This window comes from Diadema antillarum, unplaced genomic scaffold (genome assembly GCF_040938485.1).
Source record: "Diadema antillarum isolate AM-2024a unplaced genomic scaffold, OU_Dant_1.0 seq00000250_RagTag, whole genome shotgun sequence".
Classification (NCBI taxonomy): domain Eukaryota; kingdom Metazoa; phylum Echinodermata; class Echinoidea; order Diadematoida; family Diadematidae; genus Diadema; species Diadema antillarum.
Window position 1 is genome coordinate 124,650 of NW_027271294.1, and position 25,818 is coordinate 150,467.

Here is a 25,818-nt window from a genome sequence, read left to right on the forward strand (position 1 = left end):
ACCATAACATGAAGGTACCCCCAGTGCATCTATGACCCAAGTTAGGTTGTAATCCAAGCAACTTATGTGAAGTTATTTGTCAAAAGAGAGTCTTGCAGGTAAACTTTAACATAGAAAAGAGGGTCTTGCACATACCCTTTAATATATGACCTCAAATGACCTTTGACCTCATCACATGACCTCTGACAACACCATAACATGAAGATACCCCTAGTGCTTCTATCACCCAAGTGTGGCTGCCATTGCTGTAACAGTTGCCAAGTTATGCATCATAAGAGAGTCTTGCAGGTAAACTTTAACATTTGTGACGGACGACGGACGGACGACGGACGACGGACGGACGACGGACAGACGCCATTTGGATCCCTTAGTCTCGCCTTCACCTCCGGTGGGCGAGACAAAAAGTAAGGGGGGCCCAAAGTGATGACACCTTATGCATTCCTTTGTATGGTGCACAAAAAGTGTGGGGGTCCGACCCCCAACAGCCCCAACGGTTCCACCAGCCATGCCAACAGCGATTTACATGTACATGTAGCTGTTTTCTTCACAACTTTGCCTAGCAACACCTTGAGAAGTCCTATTGCTTTTCAGCTGCGTCATAAACTATGAGATATCTATCAAATATACTTTGTGCCATTCACCATATTGCATAAAACATGTATATAACTAATAGGATGCCAAAGTCAATACAAAACCTTCTACCTGCTCCCTATAATTATTACCATATATATGAGACATAATAATATTGAGGTCAATGTTTAGCCTAGACACAATGTTGGACATTATGCTGTCGAGCCATGATGATGTCATGACGTTTTGGCAAGAAACTGCAACACTACTCATAAGAACTCTGCCGGTTTCTCCGAATGCACCCAGTGTCCGGCGCCCTCTATGACTGAAAATGAGACATTTGGAAAAATAGCCCGAATCCCAGGGTGGTCTTCTGATCTGTGGTGGGGAGAGAAAAGGAAAAACAGATAGGTGAGCTAGGTGAAAAGTGTTGTATGTAAATAAATGCACTGGCAATTCTAAAAGAATAGACTTTAAAGGTAGGGGATACCTTTTACAGACCTCCCAAAATGCAGCATAACATTAGATATGAGCCTCAGGGGACTTGTTTAGGCCACTGCTGAGAAATTTGGAAGTCAACAGTTATCTACAATTTGAATAATGCACAAAACTCAACTACTCAGTAGTTCTGTGTGTCAGCCACACTTAAGCATTTTTCTTGCAGTCTTCTGTATTTTGTATCTATAAACACAAATCTAAAAGTATAAGAGCTGATGTAATAACATATAGAGTGTGTGGCAAGAATGTATACTGAAATGTTTGTAAGTTTTTGATGAACTTTCTCCACAAAATATACATGATGGACACGCATGCAGTGCATGGGTCTGCAAAGGTAGCCTAGTAATGTACTGGAATTTACGGTGAGCCCCGAAAAAAATTCAATTCAAAATCTAACGGTCAAAAAAGTGTACTAAATGTTACCTTCCACTTTCAATACTTTATGGGAGTTTCTAAAATGATACTCTCTTCAACTTACCACTGTATTTACACAACTCTTCATTTAAGGCATGCAAATGGGATTCCCTACCTTTAAGCTTTAAAATTATATATAACTCAATTCAAGTGGACTCTCCTAACCTATCTAAATATTGGAAAGAAAGCACAGACTTGAGAAAAGTGTGTCTCGAGAAATGAGGCCCTGAAGTATAGGGTCTATTCAAGCACTTACTGTATAATGATAATACCATGCCATGCTAGCTGTGCAATAAATGGGACAAAAAAAGAAAGAAAATAAAACAAAAACAAACAGGATGTTTAGCACCCTAGCAGTAACAATGAAGGGATTATCAGACTAAGCTGACATTGGGCCGAATGCATAAAACAAGCAATTGCTTGTAAGCAATTGCTTCAAGCAAATGCACAAGCTCGTCTAGCAAAAGGTCTAGCTCAAGCAATTGCTTAAATCCATATGCATAATCTTTTGCTTATGCCAATACCTTTTGCTTGTCCCGGACAAGCAATTGCTTGCGTTTTCAATAAAAGGGACGTCACGCCTGTGCGAACACAAGAACAAAGGCGAGTGTGGCAGCTTGTGGCAGCATGTATTTGAAAGGGCATGTGTGTGTGGAAACATTTCCTGACATAGCAGAAGAGCTATGAAATGCACACACAGACACATACACACATATCTATACACACACACACGTATTACTGGCTGATTCCCATCACTGCAGCTTACAGCAGCCCGGATCTGCCAGATCGCACGTGGAGAGAGGTCTCCTCGCTCTCCACCGAAGTCAGACATCCTACCTGTTTTTCATCACATTTTGCGTGCTAACCACTGGACATTCCCGTTGTTGAAATGAAAAAGTTTCTTACACTACTCATGAGTAATTTCTTGTAGATTTATACCACTCCTTCACAAGTGTGGTCTTTCTTTCATAAATACGAAAATGATACTTGAAAGGGAACGTTCCGGTTAAGCAAAAGCTCAAGCTCATTTTACAGAGCTTGGAAAATCGAAAGCAATTGCTAGCAAGAACTAGCAAATGGTATGTTTTATGCATATGTTTTTAAGCAAATGCTTGGTCTCTAAGCAATTGCTTGCGGGCAGCAAGCAATTGCTTGTGCTTGCTAGCAAAAGCTTCTGCTCGCAAGCAATTGCTTGTTTTTATACATACAGATTCGAGTAAAAGGCTAGCACAAGCAATTGCTAGCGTTTATGCATTCGGCCCAATTGACCATGCTTAAGCAAAAAATTCTATACATTGCTCGTACCAACTTTCAAAGCAGTGGCATCATCCTTACAAAACTTATTAGAGTAAAAGTGCGTAACAGGATTTTAATAATGAAAGGGGGCCTCTAAGATACCTAATCACTCAATTCCTTAAAAAAGTGTTCTAGAAAAACTGTTACAAAACACATTTTTTCTTTCATTTTATGATCTCAAACTTTAGAAACTAGAAATATCACTTAAGGTGATTAATACCCCCGCCCCGTGACGACAGTCTTACCCAAGGAATGATCTTTCCTTGATCTTCTGCCATTTAAATGCCGTTACCATGGCAACGCAGCTTCCGACACGTCCGAAAAATATGTCTTGCACATCTTCCCACCAAGACTATTGTGTGTGCCACATTTCATAAGCTTTTGTCAAAAACTGAGGAAGTAGTTCAATCCACAAGATCTTTCCTTGATCTTCCGCCATTAATATGCCGCTACCATGGCAACGCAGCTTCCGACACGTCCAAAAAATATGTCTTGCACATCTTCCCACCAAGACCAATGTGTGTGCCACATTTCATGAGCTTCAGTCGAATATAGAGGAAGTAGTTCAATCCGCAAGATCTTTCCTTGATCTTCTGCCATTTATATGCCGTTACCATGGCAACGCAGCTTCCGACACGTCCGAAAAATATGTCTTCCACATCTTCCCACCAAGATCAAGGTGTGTGCCACATTTCATAAGCTTTAGTCAAAAAACTGAGGAAGTAGTTTAAAAATCCGCAAGATCTTTCCTTGATCTTCTGCCATTAATATGCCGTTACCATGGCAACGTACTTTCGGGTACTGTCAAAAAATGCGTCTTGCACATCTACAACCAAAGGCACACATCTGTACCAAGTTTCATGGAAATTGGGCAAAAACTGAGGAAGTAGTTTGCAACACAAAATTTTCCATCATTTTGGCTCATAATATGTGAGCTGTTACCATGGCAACATACTTTTTGTCACTGTCAAGAAATGTGTCATGCTGACCTATATCCTAAGACAAACATTCAATATGAATTCCATGAGAATTGGAAGAACACTGATGAAGCAGTTTTGCCATGAAGCATTTTGCCCTATATTTTACCAATAACATGCCGTTACCATGGCAACGCACTTTTTGCCACTGCGGAAATATGTGTCTTGCACATTAACATATTCAGATGAACATCTGTACCTAATTTCATAAAAATTGATCAAAAACTGTGGGAGGAGTTCGCGACGCAAGATTTGTACCCATTTTTGCCCATAATATGCCGTTACCATGGCAACGTACTTTTGGGTACTGTCAAAAAATACGTCTTGCACATCTACAACCCAAGGCACACATCTGTGCCAAGTTTTATGGGAATCGGTTGAAAACTGAGGAAGTAGTTCGCAATGCAAGATTTGCAACGGACCGATCACCCGACCGCTCGACCGCCCGACCGACCGCCCGACCGCCCGCCCGACCGCCCGACCGCCCGACCGACCGCCCGACCGTCCGCTGATTCCTATATACCCCCTTCAAACTTTGTTTGGCGGGGGTATAATAAGTAGAAGAAGAATTGCTCTTTCAGAAAATATGAAAAACCACAGATTAAGTAGGTTGACCCATTTACATCTTATGAGTCCTCACGTAAATCAGGGCATGCAACTTTTTGTTGGTTTTGTGATGCACAGTCACATCTATACAATTGAGTTGTGTTCATGTGAGCACTCACCTCACATAGTTGGAGTTTTCACCGCTGACAAAGAGTGTTTCCCCAGTAAACTGAGCTCCCAGTGGAACCTGCAGATGTGTCAGGTGAGTCCAGTTAGCCATGAGGGCATCCAGGTTGACCCTCCACTTGACCTCCCCATCCTCCTTGGTCAGGTTGGTCAGGAAGAATGCACGAAGCATGTCATCCTGACGATTGACAGTGGAAGACATACATTGTATGAACAAGAGGTGTCAACTTATTGTAGTTACTAGTATTACAAAATGGGCTTTAGAACCTCTGCAATCTAATTGGTCAACTATCATGCACTGATTCTTACTGATCCCCACTAAGCCATGCATCTGGTAAAATCCAAACACATGGCTCAAGCCTTGTACGGTGTTGTAGATGTACTGGATGCATGATAGGGAAAAAAGGTTGAACTTCACGAATTTACGGGCCCATCCTATAAAACGAATGATGCACAGGCCTGTTTCGTGAATCACTGAGAATTGGATAAAACCCACTCGCTGCCGTCTTGGGTTTAAACTGTTCCAAAGTTAAACTCATGCATCCAATTCTCACTGATCCACTCTGTCCTGTGCATCACTTGTATACTGTATATTTGGGGGAAAAAACAAGAAAATTTGGCAATATGCTTCCTGAAAGGGTGATCACTCAAAGATGATAAACCATGAATAACATGAAGAAAATCTATAAAAAGTAGGGTGAGAACACCTACAGTAAGCTCTGAGTACAAGTAGCAACATTTAATTAACATAATATATTAAATATTAACATTTCCTTTTCCTCACAACACCATATTTCCCTATGGCATGCTTTGACATCACCCTCATAATACTGCACCCAGAGATCCAATAAGCCACATTGTGTAGACTGTGTACGTCAGGTCGACTGCATTGTATGCAGGCACACAGAAGATCATGTGAAGATAACAATCTCCCACCCCAAGAACCCATATTGGAAGTATGGACACAAAGCTTAAACATACCGGAACTGCCTCGGCCATCTGCTTGCCCACCTCCCTCTTGGCTTTTGAGAGTGTCTGCGAACCAAGATGGCCAAGTGGCACGTCCTTCATCAGCTGGATAAATTCCATCGTTTGGGACGTATCACTGACGGACTGAGGTGGGGCATTGTGAGTAACATCGACCACAATGAGCTTGTTGATTAGATTTGGCTGTAAAGTATACAGAATTGCTGCTTATGATTACCTTCAAGAATAAACGACTGCTTCTTAGTTATATTGTGTAAGTAATGCCATAATGATGGGCAGGCCTATTCACTCATGCATGGATATTTCTCACTTACCTGTCAAGGGACATCCTTTGATCTAAATTACATTCCATTATTGCAATATTTTGCACAATTATTGGCTATTTTCATGTCAGCCATGACTGAGGTAAACCTCAGGTGAGCTATGTGATATGCATCAATAAACTTCGCACAGCGTATAACGGTATAGGCACAGTACCAGGTATCTATTAAATATGGTAAACCAATCTATTTAAAAACATCTATGCACACTGTAAAGTGACTTTTTATATAATAATAAATAATAATAGCTGGTTTTTATATAGCGCATTTCACACTTAAGTGTCTCAATGCGCTTTACAGACTATTATTACCCTGGTCACTGGATACATGATTTCCAACCAGCACTAAACAGTGCTCATTCTCCACTCCCTGGGGAGCATTCCAGCCAGTCGCAGCCATTTTACAGGCGCGCACATGCTGATCAACCAACATAAGCTTTCTCATCCTACCGGGTACCCATTTATACTCCTGGGTGGAGAGCAGCAATGTGGATAAAGTGCCTTGCTGAAGAGCAAACGTGTCGGGCTTGGCATGGGCTCGAACCCATCATACCACGCTCATGTCATTCACAGACGAGCGCTCTTATCCACTCAGCCACGACACCTCCACTGTATTTGTCAATACAGTAAAATGCCACCCAATGTTCAAGCATGTAGGAGAGTTTCAGTCCAATTTGATTTCACTTCTGCAATTTTTCCACGAAAAGCATACATTAACTAGCAAAACATACATTTGAACAAAAATGTGCATAACAAAATTGGCAATCTATAATCAACATAATCTTTAGAGTATTTCAACAAACACAATAAAATTAAACAAGTCAATGATGCAACTGTTTCCAATTTAAGAGAGAGAAAAAATATGCAGGTGTCACATAGTTGATGGCAGCTTTGATGAATATTATATTTGAAGTGTAGGCAGGGAACACACCCGTGACAGTGCCAGACTAATTCCTGTTCGACCACCCATGCTGTGCCCAAGCAGATCACACCGGTCAGTCCCAAGTTGACACCTCAGGAGCTGGTCAACGTCATCTGCCATGGCCTCGTAGCTCATAACGGGAGAGTGTTCACTCTGACCATGGTTACGGGCATCCACAGTCACAACCTGCACAAACATACGATAACATTTGCAAACTTCAGAAATTCCGCATGGGAATGGGGCTTGTCATGCTTCAACCCTTCCCGATGAGGAATTACATCATCTCAGGCACAACAGGATAAAATGTTCTGTTTAATTATACATCAACTGCATTTAGGTATTTCTGTTATGGAAGTCAAATGGCTGTTCACTTAACGCATTAGACTGATTATATTAGGACTGAATATGCTATCCACCACTTGGCCAAGTGTTTTGTTCCTGTGCTAAATACTCATACTCAAGTTCCCAACGTACCTACGTAACTCCCCTCATGCTAAGAATCCACTGCAGCAGGGGTACTGTTAACTTAAAGTAGATGGCATGCCTTCCATTCAACAATCCACTACATGAACAAATGGCTGGTTGGGTAAGCTAAAGAATAATGTGCAATTTACACACTTGTCATGTACAGTTCTACATACATGTATTTACTTGTAAACACTAATATCAATTTCAATAAAAAAATATCTTAAAGTTAACACTGACAGACACACTAGTGATAAAGTTTTACAGTCTTGTCAAGTTTTGAAAAGAAGAGGAAAACAATATTTGGGAGTAAAAATCATTTGAGATGTATCATAATTACTGTTGTTCACATTCTCTTCCACAAAAAGAAATAAATTAAATGTATATTTACTTTGAGCATATACCTGTACCCATCTTCATGTAGTGGTGTACATTAAAAATGGCATCAGATTTGGGACTTATCTCTACCTCTCTCTTTTGATTTATCAACTAACTTGAGATAGATGAATGAAAGACACTAACAACCTGCCCAATGTTTACCAATGGATGTATTAGTGTTATAACTGGAATAACTTTTGTAATACAAACTAGCACATCCATCAAGCAATAGAACATAACATGCAACCAAAATACCTGGTACCCCTGACAACGTATTCAAAACTATGTTACAATCTAGGCATTCAGTGTATCCAAACCATACCCTTCTGGATAACTCTGTTGCCATTCTTTTTGCCAAAGACTCCCAGTTCTTCTTGGATCCAAGAACGCCATGGAGAATAACAATGGGAAGAGCTGCACCCTCATTCAGCTGCTTAGATTCAAAGACGTCATATGATAACCTCACACTGGTCCTAAGGGAAAAGAAGAACAGGATGAACTAGAATTATCACTGAAGGTGATTAATACCCCCGCCCCTAGTGTTGCTTTATAGCATGTGATGTCATGAGGGAAATGACGTTAATACCAAGTTTGTGCATTTGTAGAATTGGAAACAGAATAATTTTAGTTTACTGTACAATTACAGAGTTGACACTGAGTATAAAACTTACAGCAAATGGAAACATGCTTTCCCCCAGCATCACTACACTTAAAGACCATCATACACACCAAATTTGACCTTCATAGCTTAAATGGTTTATTTTGATACAAAAATGAGTGGTTACCATGGCAACACATTTTCCTTAAACTAACACATTGGTGTCTTGCAAAACTACACTTCTAGATCATGATACATACTGAATTTGACTTTAATTGCTTGAATGATGGAAAAGTTATTCGATCTGCAAGGTTTTGGTAAAATTGTGGTTACCATGGCAATGGTTTGTGTGACAAACACAAAAATTATGTGTTCCACATCTATACCTCAGGACCATAATGCCTACCAAATTTGGTTTCAATTGCTTGAAAACTGTGGAAGAAGTTCACTCCACAGGATTAAAAAAAACAGCAACATGTGGTTACCATGGCAACGCACTGTCCAATACAAATACAAAGGACATTTTGCAACACTACACTTAAAGAGCATCATACACACCAAATTTCACCTTCATAGATTAAATGGTTCAATTTGATACAAAAATGAGTGGTTACCATGGCAACACATTTTTCTAATATTAACACATTGGTGTCTTGCATAACTACACCTCCCGATCATCATACCTACTAAATTTGACCTTAATTGCTTGAATGATGTGGAAGTTATTCCATCCACAAGGTTTTGGTAAAATTATGGTTACCATGGCAATGCTTTGTCCGACAAACACAAAAATTATGTGTTCCACATCTATGCCTCAAGGCCATAATGCCTACCAAATTTGATTTCAATTGCTTCAAAACTGTGGAAGTTCTTCACTCCATAAGATTTCAAAAAAAACATGCGGTTACCATGGCAACGCTTTGTCAAGTACAAACACAAAGAGTGTCTTGCATAACTACACCTATAGATCATCATAGATACCAATTTTGAAATTGATTGCTTAAATACTATGGAAGTTATTCAATCCACAAGGTTTTGGTAAAATTATGGTTACCATGGCAACACATTGTCCGACAAACACAAAAAACATGTCTTGCACATCTATACCTCAATATCATCATTTACCCTAAGTTTCATTTAAATTGCTTCAAAACTGTAGGAGGAGTTCGCGACGCAAGATTTTGCAACAGACCGACCGACCGACCGACCGACCGCCCGCCCGCCCGACCGCCCAACCACCCGCCCGACCAACATCATGGTGATTCCTATATACCCCTTTCACACTATGTGTTGCGGGGGTATAATTAAAGGTGCATGATGCGTAAGAATGACAATCCATTACTCCAGTATATAGGAGAGGACTGATCATGTTAAAGAGATACTAAAGGTCAGATTACAGTATGGCATTGACGTCTTTGTAATTTCTTTTATTTTCTGGAACAATGGTATGTAAAACTTTAAACATTAAAAAAATCCAACTTAAAATTAGAAAAGAAGAACACTCTAAGCTATTTAGATGTGAAGTAAAAAGTACATATATTCAGTATTTTTTAATGCCTCCGCCACAAAGTGGTGCTGGAGGCATTATGTTTTCGGGTTGTCCGTCCTGCCGTCCGTCCGTAATCAATTTTGTGGAGAGCGTATCTAAAAAACCTTTTGAGGTATCGTAATGAAACTTGTATTGTGTGTGAGGGGATGAAGTTTTGCCTATCAACTATTGGGTGCACATGCTCAAGGTCAAAGATCAAAAGGTCAAGGTCATATGCTCAAAATTTTCACTATTTCCCCCATATCTATGCAATGCTTGAAGATATTTTCTTGAAACTTAGTGTATACATGTACAGTACTACCCAATTAATCTCTGGTGAGAGCTTCGGGTCATGAGGTCAAAGGTCAAATGAAAATGTTAAAATTTCACTTTTTTCTCCATATCTTGGAAATACTTCAAGGTATCTTCATGGAACATAGTACATGTGTATCAATTATAGGCATGTACTGACTGGCAGTGACTATCTAGGGCATTTTTTTTTTTTTTTTTGCCAAAAAGGTCAAAGATCAAGTGAAAGTGCTGAACTTTACTTCTTCATCCATATCTTGGAAGTGGCTCAAGTTATCTTGAAACTTAGTACATATTTATGCATGTTCTGCCCGACAGTGATTCTCTTATGAATTTTAGGGACATAGGGTCAAAGGTCAAGGGTCAAGGGCCAGGTGAAAATGGTAACAATTTACTATTCCATACAGAAAATGCACTTTTTCTCCATACCTTGAAAATTACTCAATGCATGAACTTAAAAAGAGTCAAAGCCAAGTAAAATTCTTCAAACCCCCAAATACATGTTCTCCCATTCATCCAATTAAACCTAGGTCAAGGAAGGTGAACATTCAACACATTTGTGACAAACATCTTATTTTGATATTCTGCCAATTATGTGAAACTGTCAATACGTCATCACACATTGTCCACATGTACTATAGACCTATTAGGAGAAGCATGCATTCTGGCGGAGGCATACCAGTTGCCATAGCGACATTTCTAGTTTCTTTGTACATCAATGCTCAAATTATTATAAGACAGTGGTCCAACCTTGATAAAGAGAGGCGTCTGTGACTCTGCAATGCCAGTGTAGAATGCCTGGTATGATGGCATGGGCACTGGCAGCTCCCGACTTGTATTGGCTGAAGAACTTGATTCAGCTGCCTCACGAGCACGGCACTCATGACGAGTTACTGTAATCAGCTGATGAAGTGGTGTGAAGATTGGAGCCAATTGAAGGGGCCTGACAGTCTGTCTGTAGAACAAGGAGGCAATGGAATACCTAGTCTTTCAGCTCCAACATTTACAAGTAAATGGGGATTGGGGTAATACATTCCATTTGATAGATTTCCAAAGTACTGGTATGGGAGGAGGGCCATTTACAATGTTTGATACATTCAGACTAAATAATTATGCTGGACTGCAGTATCAAGTACAGCCAGGATATTGATATACCCACAGATTAGCACAATTAACACTATAACACTATAACCATTTCCTCTTGAAATGAAATGCTTGTTACCAACACAAACAGTCATCACATTTTCCACAGGCATCAGGACAATGAATTGTAAATATTCAGGAAGAAATCTGGACATTTCCCATATTTCAATCAGGCCTGTGGGCTGCCATGGTAGTTGTCTTTTAAACCATTAATAAATGAATGAATGAATGAATGAATGAATTCTTATGTAGAAAATGACATCTGATATTTGAATAGAGTTGGAAAGATTGGAAGTTATACATATCTTTATTTGACACTGACAAAGAAACAGTTGTTTAGATTTTAGATTTTTTTTCTTCAAATTTATGCCTCTTAATGAAAATTGCACCTTTTATATTGTAAACTGTGATATTAATGTATTGGTACTGTTTTGGGTGCACCAGGTGGGTTGGGGAGGATGGCCTGAGGGCCCAAGTCATTTAGTTGGCTCTTACCAGACCCGGGCTGCCCAACCTGGTGCACCAATAACTCTCCATTGTGTGTTTTGATTTTGAATACTGTAATTTTGATATTTGTGACTGAAAGCGGAATAAATAAAAAATAATATAGCACTTTCCGACTGAACCTTAATTGTTTAAGTAGTATGGTAAGTCTACTACTCATGGACCACCTATATATTTGCAGACTGATCATATTGCCAAATAGCTTTCTTCAGGGTAAAATAGAAAGTAGGCATGGAACGGCGCAATAGGCTGGAATATTTGAACATATATATAAAATCAAGAAATGAGGGTACAGGTACTAGGAAAATATTAAACAGGAGAAAACAGGAAGAAAAACTATTAAGATAATCCTCATTAGTTTATAAAGAAAATTGATGTTTAACAGGTCTTTGTCATTCACTAGATTTACATGCTTTATCAGCACGGAGAAGAGGCGGTCGGTTTTGGGCATGCACCGCCGCACAGTAAAAAATGTCCCCTGCGTTTGTCACCATGACTTCAGCACGTAAGATGCATGTCACCAATCTGAGCCCGCGATATGAATTGCGGGATTATCTGCCTTGGGGAAATGAAATTTACTATGGTGAAACTGAGGGATATTTTCTAAGATATACTGTATTTAATTGTCACAAATGTACACACTAGTAGTTATGTACATGTATGATGTACTGTATGCATGGTTGTTTTAATGTGTATGTACACAGGTTGACCAGATTAATGGAGAACATTCTATGTGGTATAGATATAGTACATACAGGCTGACCAGATAAGTGGAGAATTTTCTAGGTGGTATACAATGTAGCTATACAGTACATGCATGTAGCAGGAAATACATTATAGCTCACTCAATCTAGAATGATTTCACCCATTCCAGAAAGTTCTGGGAAGTGCTAACATATTTGGCTGAGTGAGGCACTGTCCCTGTAGCCCAATGTGATTGGTAGTTATTCTTGGCAATGATGTTTTGTACATAGTTAGGCAGTGAGTCATCCAAGTTTCCTGGAACTTAGACTGGCTAGTAGGTTGGAGAGAGTTATAGAATGTGCTAGAAGGGGGTGAATGGATAGTATATAAGCCAGAGAAATTCTGCAGTAGGCAGAGTACCCAACACCTCTGCTCTGAGAGTTACGTCACTTCTGGCTCTGAAGTGACTTGTTATAGTCAGTCCTGTGTTACCTGCTGACCTGTTATGTTTGTGGAGATAAGGCCTGGGAGACATTTTGCCTGCAGATAATTAATTTGCCTTCATTGGGGATAGACACCATCTTTATGTCAATGGACATTGCTACGGAAAAGCTGTGACGGGCTGGATTCCTAGCTGGACAATATTAAGTGAATCATCATTCAACGCATCAACTGGACGTGGTCGTCACAACATTTGGACTCTGAACGTTTCGCCGTGGATGTATATCGTGGATTTTACCCCGGATTTATACCGTGGACTATCGTAAACTGTGCCTCTGGAGTTACGTCAGAGGAATCATTCATCGGTGCATCGCGGATCATTCGTTTGTGCATCGAGCATCGTATTTGGACATTTCCAGGGATATTGCGTGTAATGCGTACGTAAGTGATCCCATTACTGACTTATATTTATTTCTATTGATCATTATTGTACTGATGTGAAACCGATTACCAGTCTGTACCCACAATATCACTGTTAATAAACCGCCTGAACATCAGTTGATTGTTTCTTTTGTGCGATCATTCTCAGAGTGATTTTGGTCGTAACAAAATTGGGGGCTTGTGTCCGAGAACTGAATTTAAGCCAAAACTTAGAATTTGGAACGTTCCGGAATCCAGAATATTGGTACAGACAAAATACCGGTTGAGTTGGTTGTATAAGTGTATATTGTGTGTAATACATTGTGACAATGTCAATCAGTACAATGGATGTTCAGGCATTTGTTCAGAGGACAGATTTGTCCCTCAGAGATTTGCAAAGGTTACGCAAATGTGATTTGACCGCTGTTGCACAGCATTTGAATATAGATGTTCCACAAGGTGTAAGAAAGGCAGATATTCTTGACTTAGTAGCTGGTCACATGGAGCTCAAAGAAGAAATTCACACTTCAGATCAAGCTCAAATGTCTGATCAAACAAGGCTTGAGCTCGCTAAAATGGAAATGGAAATGAAGAAAGAGAAGATGAGATTAGAAATAGAAAGAGAGAGGGAAAGAGAACAAAGAGAAATGGAAATGAGGAAATTCGAAATGGAGCAGCAAATGAAGTTGCGTAAGATGGAATTGACTCATGCACAGACTGTTGGAAATCGTGAAAGGGCTCCCCCTGAATTTGATTTGGCCAAGAACATTCGATTGGTGCCAAAGTTTGAAGAAAACAGAGTTGATGCATACTTTGTGTCATTTGAGAAGGTGGCTAACAGTTTGAAATGGCCACAGGAATTTTGGCCCATGCTCCTTCAAAGTGTGTTTGTCGGCAAAGCAGCTGATGTGTACTCATCTCTCTCTGAAGAGCAATCACGTGACTATGCTACAGTCAAGAAAGCAGTGTTGAATGCTTATGAGTTGGTGCCAGAGGCATATAGACACAAGTTCAGAAATTCGTACCGCAGACCAGGCCAGACACATGTTGAGTTTGCTCGTGAAAAAGAAATGATGTTTGATAGGTGGTACAGGTCCCTGAAAGTGGATCAGGATTTTGATAACCTACGTGAGGTTGTTCTCTTGGAAGAATTCAAAAAGAGTGTTGCTTTCAGTGTGAGGTCACATTTGGATGATCACAAAGTGACAAATTTGCATAAAGCAGCCTTGATGGCTGATGAGTATGAGCTGACCCACAGAAATGACAACAGACCACCTTTCAGGAATTTCTCTGGAAATAAGAGAGACAAAATTCAGTCGAGCAGTCCAAAGAATGTTGGTTCTGAAAAAGGCACGAGTTCTGAAACTTCATTGGCACCAAAGCCTCAATCTGACAAAGGGTCCAGTACAAGTGCAAATGTCATCAAATGTTTTCACTGTAACAAGACAGGGCATGTAAAGTCACAGTGTTGGAAGTTGCAAAACAAAACAAAGAAGGACTTGGGATTTGTCATGTCAAAAAGTGTCCTACCTGAAAACAGTGTCCCGTTCAGTGAAACACAGGCCATTGAAAGTCAATCTCCCAAATTCAAAGATAGGCTGAAGCAGGTGGATGAGAGCTATCGTAGCTTTTTGTTTGATGGTGAGGTGACCCCATGTACTTCTGGTGAGGCAGGTAAGCCAGTAGTCATCCTACGGGATACGGGGGCCTCTCAGTCGTTGATGGTGGATGGTGGTATGACTTTTCCACCAGATAGTGCAGTGAATGCAAAAGTCTTGATCGTCAGACTGTTGATGGCAGTTATATGTCAGTGCCACTGTATAGAGTGGATTTGAAGTGTGACCTAGTTTCTGGTCCTGTCACTGTTGGAGTTGTTCCTGAGTTGCCCATGGCAGGCATTGACTTCTTGTTGGGGAATGACTTGGCTGGGGACAAGGTGGTTGCGTCTCCAGTTGTTTCGGAGAAACCAGTGGTGGTTGCTGAAACTGAGCAGTTGCAGGAGGAATTTCCTGGGATTTTCCCAGATTGTGTTGTGACTAGGTCTCAGGCTCGTAGAGCTGTTCAAGATGATGCGGATTCTGTTGATGTGGAGGAGAATTCCGGTGTTTGGTTGGCTGAAACCTTTTTCAAGGATTTGAATGATGGGGTTGCTGTATTAGGCTCCAAGGCTAACAGTGATGGGCTGTTTAGCAAGTCTTCCTTGGTTGAAGCACAGCAGGCAGACTCTAAGTTGAATGGTTTGTCTCAGACGGCGTGTTCTGAGGCTGAGGCTGAAAATGTCCCTGAGTGCTATTATGTCAAAGATGGCATTTTGATGAGGAAGTGGAGACCTCCCCATAGGCCAGCTGATGAGGATTGGACGGTGGTCCGTCAAGTTGTTGTCCCTCCCTGTTACCGCGGTGAGATCTTGAGGATTGCTCACGAGTTACCTGTTGGCGGCCATTTAGGCGTCAGAAAGACAAAGGATCGGATCATGAGGCATTTCTATTGGCCGGGGTTGAATGCGGATGTGGCTGAGTTTTGCAAGACTTGTCACACATGTCAGGTGGCTGGTAAACCACAGCATTCGGTGAAGCCGGCGCCATTGATTCCGATACCTGCGTTTGAAGAACCATTCAGTCGGGTTCTAGTTGACTGTGTTGGACCTTTGCCTAGGACTAGGTCAGGTCATAAGTACCTCTTGACAATCATGGATATGTCTACACGGTTTCCAGAGGCTATCCCATTGCGAAATATCACTGCTAAGACTGTGGTAGATGCTCTAGTGCAGTTTTTCACTAGGTATGGGTTGCCCAAGGAAGTGCAGTCTGACCAAGGGTCAAATTTCATGTCAGGCATATTTCAAGAGGTGATGTATCGTTTGGGTGTGAAGCAGCTGAAGTCGTCAGCTTATCATCCCCAGTCCCAAGGTGCGTTGGAGCGCTACCACCAGACCCTAAAGACAATGATTAGGGCGTTCTGTGAGGAGTATCCCGAGGATTGGGATAAGGGCATCCCTTTCCTACTGTTCGCAACGAGGGACTCCCCAAATGAGTCGACGGGTTTCAGCCCATTTGAGTTGGTGTACGGTCATGAAGTTAGGGGCCCACTGAAGCTCATCAAAGAGAAATTCATGACTGAGGATGATGAGGTCCACCTACTTGACTATGTGTCAAAGTTTCGTGAAAGGCTTTCAAAGGCTTGTGAGGTAGCTAGGGAACACTTGAAAGTGTCACAAGACTCTATGAAGAGAAAGGCAGACAAAAATGCCAAAGCCCGAACTTTCAACCCAGGTGACAAAGTTCTTGTACTGCTGCCCATACAAGGTGAACCACTGAAAGCCAAGTTCAGTGGCCCGTACTATGTCAAAAAGAAACTCAATGATGTGAACTATGTGATCAGTACGCCAGACAGACGAAAAGATCAGAGGGTGTGTCACGTAAACATGCTGAAAGAGTACTATGAGAGAAAGGCTAGTCAGCCGGTAGGTGTAACCCAGGTGGTAGAAGAAGAAGTAGATGAAGAGGGAGAAGCTCAAGATGAGCATGGAAGTGAGCCCTCTAGTGCCAGGTTGTCTAACTCAGAGATGTTAGGGAAAGTAGATGAGGCACTGAACTACCTACCTGAAAATCAGAGGAAAGATGTGACTAGTCTGTTACATGAGTACAAGGAATTGTGTAAAGACAAACCAGGCTGCACCCCTCTGGCTGTACATGATGTTGATGTAGGAGATGCTGACCCTATCAAGCAAAACCCTTACAGACTAAACCCGAGCAAACTGCAAAAAGTAAGGGAAGAGGTTCAATACATGCTAGACAATGACATAATAGAACCGAGTAAAAGCAGTTGGAGCTCCCCAATCGTCATGGTGCCCAAACCGGATGGGTCTCAAAGATTCTGTATAGATTACAGAAAGGTGAATGCCGTGACGAAAACAGACTCTTTCCCCATTCCAAGACTAGAAGATTGCATTGACAGGGTCGGAAATTCTGCATATGTCAGTAAAATAGACCTTCTAAAGGGATACTGGCAAGTGCCCTTGACCGACAAAGCCAGAGAGATTTCTGCCTTTGCTACACCAGATGGCTTGTTCCAATGCAAAGTAATGCCATTCGGCATGAAAAATGCTCCAGCCACCTTCCAACGGCTGACAAACCAAATCATTGCCGGACTTGACAACTGTGTAGTATACATTGATGACATCCTAGTGTACAGTGACACGTGGGAGGAGCACATTACACACTTGCGGCAACTTTTTGATCGACTCAAGGAGGCCGGATTGGTGATTAATCTGGCAAAGAGTGAATTTGCAAAGGCCAAAGTGGTGTATTTCGGGCATGTAGTCGGTCAGGGACAAGTATTGCCAAGAGAAGCCAAGGTAGAGGCTATACTAGGCTTTCCCATTCCCCAATCCAAGAAGGAGTTGCTCAGATTTCTGGGCATGGCTGGTTTCTACAGGAAATTTGTACCGAATTTCAGCACTGTAGTCACCCCCCTAACAAACCTGCTGAAGGGCAAGGCGAAGTACACGTGGACTGATGAGTGTCAAAGAGCCTTCGAGAAACTAAAGGCAGTCCTTGCTAATGAGCCTGTTTTGGCAGCTCCTGACTTCGCAAAGCCATTCAAGGTGGCAATAGATGCTAGCGATGTAGGAGTGGGAGCGGTTTTGCTCCAAGAAGATGAAGAAGGCACTGAACGACCAGTTAGCTACTTCTCAAAAAAATTGAACGCATACCAGAAGAAGTACTCCACAATTGAGAAGGAGGCTCTCAGTCTCATCCTTGCCCTCCAGCAATACGAAGTGTACTTGACAAATAGCAAAGGGGAGATCACGGTCTATACTGACCACAACCCCTTGGTCTTTTTAGACCGGTTCAAAATGAAGAACAACAGGTTGTTCAGATGGAGCATGATGACGCAGCCATATGCACTCAAAATCAAACATGTGGCAGGCAAAAACAATGTAATTGCCGACGCTCTGTCAAGAGTGTAACATGAAGAGAATTTAAAGGTGAAAAGTTTTCACCGCATATCATTTCCAGTGTATGTGTTAAGCATATTCATTAATGTGTGCAAAACAGTTTGATATGATTGTATAAGCTCCAAGAATCCAAGCAATATCATTGTAAATGGTATCCATGAAAAGAGAACATGGAATGAATACAGCTATCCAAAAGACATGTGATAGTATGTGATTATTGTAGCTTGACTTGGATTTTACCTCACATTCATTGTAAATAATAATGAGAAATTGTGAAGGTAAAAGAAACCCTTGCTACGGCAAGGCTTTCTTTTTCCCATGGGGGATGGTGTCACAAATGTACACACTAGTAGTTATGTACATGTATGATGTACTGTATGCATGGTTGTTTTAATGTGTATGTACACAGGTTGACCAGATTAATGGAGAACATTCTATGTGGTATAGATATAGTACATACAGGCTGACCAGATAAGTGGAGAATTTTCTAGGTGGTATACAATGTAGCTATACAGTACATGCATGTAGCAGGAAATACATTATAGCTCACTCAATCTAGAATGATTTCACCCATTCCAGAAAGTTCTGGGAAGTGCTAACATATTTGGCTGAGTGAGGCACTGTCCCTGTAGCCCAATGTGATTGGTAGTTATTCTTGGCAATGATGTTTTGTACATAGTTAGGCAGTGAGTCATCCAAGTTTCCTGGAACTTAGACTGGCTAGTAGGTTGGAGAGAGTTATAGAATGTGCTAGAAGGGGGTGAATGGATAGTATATAAGCCAGAGAAATTCTGCAGTAGGCAGAGTACCCAACACCTCTGCTCTGAGAGTTACGTCACTTCTGGCTCTGAAGTGACTTGTTATAGTCAGTCCTGTGTTACCTGCTGACCTGTTATGTTTGTGGAGATAAGGCCTGGGAGACATTTTGCCTGCAGATAATTAATTTGCCTTCATTGGGGATAGACACCATCTTTATGTCAATGGACATTGCTACGGAAAAGCTGTGACGGGCTGGATTCCTAGCTGGACAATATTAAGTGAATCATCATTCAACGCATCAACTGGACGTGGTCGTCACAACATTTGGACTCTGAACGTTTCGCCGTGGATGTATATCGTGGATTTTACCCCGGATTTATACCGTGGACTATCGTAAACTGTGCCTCTGGAGTTACGTCAGAGGAATCATTCATCGGTGCATCGCGGATCATTCGTTTGTGCATCGAGCATCGTATTTGGACATTTCCAGGGATATTGCGTGTAATGCGTACGTAAGTGATCCCATTACTGACTTATATTTATTTCTATTGATCATTTAATATTGTACTGATGTGAAACCGATTACCAGTCTGTACCCACAATATCACTGTTAATAAACCGCCTGAACATCAGTTGATTGTTTCTTTTGTGCGATCATTCTCAGAGTGATTTTGGTCGTAACATTAATCAAAACGTGGTGGCTGAGCAGTAGGTCCAGTGGAAAGAGTTCCTTGTGACTTGCACCCCCCCCCCCCCTTGGACTCCGTGATCAATGTTACCCTACCCCTAACATCTTTAACACTAACCCTGCGTACGCTAACCATAAACCCTAAAGCCACCTAAATTGTAAGTACTGAATAATAATAATAATAATAATAATAATAATAATAATAATAATAACAATAATAACAATAATAATGATAAGACAGCAGAGTAGCTGAGAAGGAGAAGGAAAAGATAGAAAAGTACCAGGACCTTGCCAGAGAACTTCGCCACCTGTGGAATATGAAAACGAAGGTGATCCCTATAAGCCAGTTCGTACAATGTAGTTCCACTTTGCGCATGAGCAGAAACAAGGTCATTCAGATCAACAGGCATAATGGTTTTTAAATTCACTGGGATAAGCATCTGTAATGTAATGATTATTCATGAGATACTTATAAATGCTGCTTGCCAGCACATCCACCTGACAGCAAAAGTGGTATTTGGCAATATCAACAGAAAGAGATTGTCAATACATTCAATGCAAAATAATGAAATGGATGCTTTCCCAAGTGTAAATTGACGGATCGTTCTGCTCATCTGGTCTACGCAACTCTATTCTTTGTTTGAAAGGATTGTGAATCCCATAAATTGTTATGTAAAGCTTATGCATTATGTCGCTCTAAAACGAGTTAAGTGCCCCTAACCGACTGAGAAAAGAGAAAGGTCATTTGTACCAATGCGCCCATGAGCTAACTTCGAACTAGCTTATTGTCGTTGGAGCAATCGGAACAATGCCAAAGCAGCTGCGACGGCACTTGGACGATGTTGGTGTGCCTGATAGAGTGCAAACGCTCCAAAAAGCAGCATTGCTGGGGACGGCGCAAATCCTGAGAAAAGTACCGGTACTAGAAGTCTAAGGTTGCAGGATGGAACTTGATCTGATATTGATCTCAAAGGGATATCTTGTGAAGATAGAGACAATAATAATAATAATAATAAAACCCACCAGATGAGTGCTGACATCGACTAGTTTGCAGGCACAAACGCTTGTTGGTCGTATAGGAGTCTGCATGCGCCAAGACTAATACACGCACCACTACACTGCAGCCTCTCCCTTGTTGGGAGAAGCTTCAACACAGGGCCTATGGGACAGTGCCAAAGTGGTGCATGTAGTAGTCTTGGCGCAGACTCCTTTACGACCAACAAGGGTTTGTGCCTGCAAACTAGACGTCGACAGGTTGTACCTGCCAAGGAAAGAAGGAGGCCGAGGGCTCGTGAGTGCATCAGATTGCGTCGAAATGGAGCAAATCAGCCTCAACAACAATAAACAGCAGTGAGGAAAAACTCCTTTGAGCCGTTCTGGTTGAAAGTGGAAATAATGTAAACACCATTGATCCACTTACTTTCAAAAGCCAGAAACGATCAGAAAGATCCGCAAAGTGGAGAGAAAAGCAGCTACACAGGCAGTTCTGCAGAGAGATGGAGAACACCAGCAGTAATAACACATGGTTATGGCTGAAGAAAGGAGAACTGAAGAAGGAGACAGAAGGACTGATCATCGCTGCCCAAGAGCAAGCACTGTCAACGAATGCTCTAAAAGCCAAGGTACAGAAGAGAGATGTGGATGCCGCATGCAGGATATGCCGAGAAAGAGACGAGACAGTGCAACATATCGTATGTGGCTGTAGTAAACTGGCGCAAAAAGAGTACAAAAGACGACATGACAAACTGGCACAAGTCGTTCACTGGGAGCTTTGTGGAAAACATAAACTACCATGTGAGACTGAGAGCAAATGGTATATGCACAAACCACAGAAAGTTTCTGAAAATGACCAAGTTAAAATCCTGTGGGATTTTGATGTTCAAACTGACAATGTCATCCAGCACAGGCGTCTGGATATCATTGTCGTAGAAAGGGCTCGACAGATGTGCACGATTGTCGATGTCATGGTACCAGGAGATTCCTGGAGATAGCAGGGTGACCGAGAAGGAGAAGAAAAAGATAGAAAAGTACCAAGACCTTGCCAGAGAACTTCGCCGCCTGTGGAATTCCTATGAGAACGAAGGTGATCTCTATTGTCGTTGGAGCACTTTGAACAACGCCAATGCAGCTGCATCAGCACTTGGACGATGTAGGTGTGCCCAATTGAGTGCAAACGCTCCAAAAAGCAGCATTGCTGGGGACAGTGTGAATCCTGAGAAAAGTAAATTTACGGGAAGTCTAAGGTTCCAGGATGGAACTTGACGTGATATTGATCTCCAAGAGATATCTTGTGAAGATAGAGATAATAATAATAATAATAATAATAATAATAATGAAAATGAAGGTGATCCCTGTTTTCGTTGGAGCACTCGGAACAACGCTAAAGCAGCTGTGACGGCACTTGGACGATGTGGGTGTGTCCGATTGAGTGCAAACGCTCCAAAAGCAGTATTACTGGGGACGGCGCGAATCCTGAGAAAAGTACTAGAAGTGTAAGGTTCCAGGATGGAACTTGACGCGATATTGATCTCCAAGAGATATCTTGTGAAGATAGAGACAATAATAATGATAATGGTAATATTTTAATGACAACAATAATAATATTTTAATAACAACAATAAGTTAGTGGCTACCCTAAAGTGCACAGGTCCACTTTGTGGTGCTCATGGCGCTTCAAAAAATTGAAAAGATAGAAATGTTCAAACATGACAACAGATAACTTATAAGAAAATAAGTATAGACCTAGACTAATTAATACAGTAGGTACACATTGTTGTACATACACAGCTCAGCTCTACCCTGTCGCTATTATTGCCATTGTGGCACTTATTGTTGCATAGTCTAGACACCTAGAACTACATGTAACATGTAGTTGGCATTGCCATTTCAAAAATGATTTGGCATTTGGCATTACTAGTAGTAGCTAGATTCTAGTAGTAGTAGGCCTACGAATATACTTTGTAGGAATTTCGATTTGACGTTTGTGATCATGAAAATAATGGTAAAATATCCCCTATCAGTCCCTCACAACCCACACACATTGAATTTTGCTGACAAATAGTGAGGCTTGCTTACCTACCTTCCGTTTTGAACTTAGCTGTGCTTGTAAGTTGTATAAACGTACTAAAGTGCTGCCCTACTACCGTACTACCACGCACGTCTCGCCAGCGCCCACTGCTAGCTAGCTGCACCGGCAGCCATCCCACCATCGCTGCCTAGTGCTCCGCTCGCGCTGTTAAGTACTTATTGTACGTAGAAAATGCATTATGCAATGTCTCTCCCCATTTCTCCATCGAAAACCCACCCGCGCTAGCGCGCTGCGCCAACTCTCCGAGCATGCAAAGTCACAGACGTGAACGCACATACACACACAACACACTCACACACACACACACGCCGTACGTGCACCCAGGGAGGTGAGACAACCTCCCTGGTGCACCACACATGCATACATATTATGAATGTCACACACACAAATCCCGCATCGCACGTCCCATATGAAAAGTGTGCATTCGTACGATTAGGCATGTTATTCGTGTGACGTCATAGCTTTAGGAGGGGCGATTTTCCATATCATTTCGTGTGTTCGTGTTTCCGGAGTCGAACCAAGTTTGTTGACAGGACGGTCTAAATACACGAATTTATTACAGTTTGGAAGGATAAAACGGATAAACCACACAATGGCCAGGGAGTATGACCACTTATTCAAACTCCTAATCATAGGGGATAGTGGTAAGTTGTGAAACACGAACGATAAATGATCATGAGTAGCGGAGTGAGATTAATACGGCTGTCATCGTGTGTTAGCTAGGCGTAGGCCGGCATCTTGTAGTCCCAGGTGTTACAAATTGTGTTAGTAATCAAATCCATGATCCGATATAAAATAGAGATGGATAGTTGCCGTGATCATTCATTCTGAGTAAAACCACCAGTTTTCGGACACTTGAGCTATTCTGCAATATTTGTTCAACTAAAATGATACATAAAAAGAATCATACCTACAAGTTGCACATTGTAATTTTATGTAATATGTTATTGTTCAAATTCAAAAGGGTGCAAGGCCAAAGCTAAATAAAAAGGGTGCCGGGTGGGTGTAGATCTTGACTGGAACAGATTACCCCAGACCCCGTAGGTGGTCGAGGCCAATACCATCGGCATCGACACATTTGTGTGACGAGCCTCGGCCCAGTAGTAGTTGCTTAGCACTCATTTTTCATCATTATTGATGTTATTATTACTGTTATTGATGTACTTGTCAGTTTATTGGTTATTTATTTATAAATTCTTATATTCATTTGGATGATGATTATAACTTACTGCAACTACTTTGACCCTTGAACTCTTTGAAGACTTGCATAACTTAGACCTCCCCGAAAGTGACAGAATAATCAGCAAGTTGATTGCGGTCACTCTCATGGAAGAAGAAGATCTAACTTTAGATTCTAGTGGTGAGTGCTCAAGAAATACTGTATACGGTATAGACCATCAACACATACATATCATACACACACACACACTGCACTGGCACTATTGTTCACAACAGGAAAGTTCCTTAGTCACCTCCAAAAATCCATCTAAAATCCCAAATTTCGCCGTCAAAAATGCAGAATCGGCGCAACTTTTCCAAAGCGTACGATGTACGGCATACGTGAATTAAGTCTTGTGTTAAGAATCGGGGTCGCCGAAAAAGCGCTAAAAATTGAGAAGTACACAGATTTTCTGCGAGATGTTTCGCTTATCACAAGCTCAGAGTGTGATGGTATCCTCAAAAACACAAAAGAAAAACAATCTCTGTACGTGCAGATGCAGTGACTTTGAGGGGTTGAATGCAAGTGCCAACTAGCCAGAATTTGGACACCAACGGGCGCCGCAATGTCCTACACTGTAGAAGCTCTCCACCACGCCAATCCCGTCTGAAGCTCAAAGCACTCTCGCGGAAATTTACAAAGGAGCAGCTAGTCGAGTCTTGTGGAAAGGTGATGTCAGCTCCACTTTCCCACTACAGAAAGGAGTTCGGCAAGGAGGAATCCTCTCCCCTCTCTTCTACAACATCTTCATAGATGGGCTTATAAAGATACTGAGAGCTGAAGACCTGGGCTGCCACTTTCATAATCTGTATGCTGGAGTAATTGTCTTGGCAGATGATGTTGCCCCGATTGCTTCATCAATGTAGGAGCTGCAAAGGATGCTCAGCATCACCCACACCTACATGTATGCTACTACCTGGAAATACAGGATCAACCTAACGAAGAGTGCCATCTTAGTCTTCTGCCACAAATGCAACAATACACGCACCTACATATGTATGTAGCATCTGAACGATTAACAAATTCAGGAAGTTAACCAACACCCTTACCTAGGCATCACCAAATCAACGCAACGTCAAGACCCGATTCCTAACATCATCACAAAGGGATATAACACCCTATTTTCCCTCATTGGCGGTTCAGCCTCATGGAACAACTTTTGGCCTCCCGTCATTGCAAAGCTGTGGTCCGCATACTGTATGTATCCCCAGGATGTTGTATGGGATTGCAGTAGTGAAGCTCAGCAAATGATCGCAGGAAAAGCTTGACTCTGCACAGGCTCTTTCTTTCAAGAAACTCCTTGGCCTCCCAAAAAGTGCTGTGAATGAAGCTGTCTTCCTTTTGACAGACATCCTTCCTCTCTCCCATTAAGCTGATCTCCTTTGTTAAATCCTCTCCTTAGGACAACTACACAGTTACACTGCCCTCAGACAGATTCGAACACATGATCCTCCTTCATGCACTGGCAAACAACACCCCCTCCATCCCTTACTGTAAGCAGCTCCTTGCCAAGCTCAATTTACTCCCTCTCCTCTCTGGCACCTCCAGCTTCAACTACAAGCTTCAACACGTAAATCGCCGAATGTTATCCATTCCCCTTGGATTTGACTAAAAGGAGAGGCTGATTTTGATGTGAAATATAAACAAAGGAAAAATAGATGGAGATATATGCATATAAAGAGTATTATACAGTGCAATCTACAATGTATGAGGTCGTTGGGGTGTCTATTTATTTGTTCGTAGATTTTTGGTAACGATTGTTTACTATTTTAATCTTTGTTTAGTGATAATAATATTCTTTGCATTGTACATTGTATAAGATATCTTCACGTATTTATGTATAATTTGTTTTGTAAACGGGAATTTTAAGTCTTCGGACTTTTCATCCGTCTGTGTGTTTTTTGGATGGCAATAAACCT

General features: G+C 41.5%; 2 protein-coding genes across 2 annotated transcripts in view; one reads left to right on the forward strand and one right to left on the reverse strand.

Annotated features, from left to right (window-relative positions):
• Window positions 1–806: 806 nt before the first annotated feature.
• Window positions 807–10,877, reverse strand: LOC139729695 (sn-1-specific diacylglycerol lipase ABHD11-like). The gene is given in 6 exon segments (XM_071640625.1): window positions 807–948; window positions 4,481–4,665; window positions 5,469–5,657; window positions 6,725–6,901; window positions 7,881–8,031; window positions 10,744–10,877. Coding segments are annotated over 6 exon segments (978 nt in total).
• Window positions 10,878–23,175: 12,298 nt separating this feature from the next.
• LOC139729708 (ras-related protein Rab-35-like) overlaps window positions 23,176–25,818 on the forward strand; it is a 35,940-nt gene continuing 33,297 nt past the window's right edge. The window contains exon 1 of the mRNA XM_071640638.1: window positions 23,176–23,324. Coding sequence (XP_071496739.1) covers window positions 23,273–23,324 — 52 coding nt within the window. The 5' untranslated portion in view covers window positions 23,176–23,272. The remainder of the gene's footprint in view (window positions 23,325–25,818) is intronic.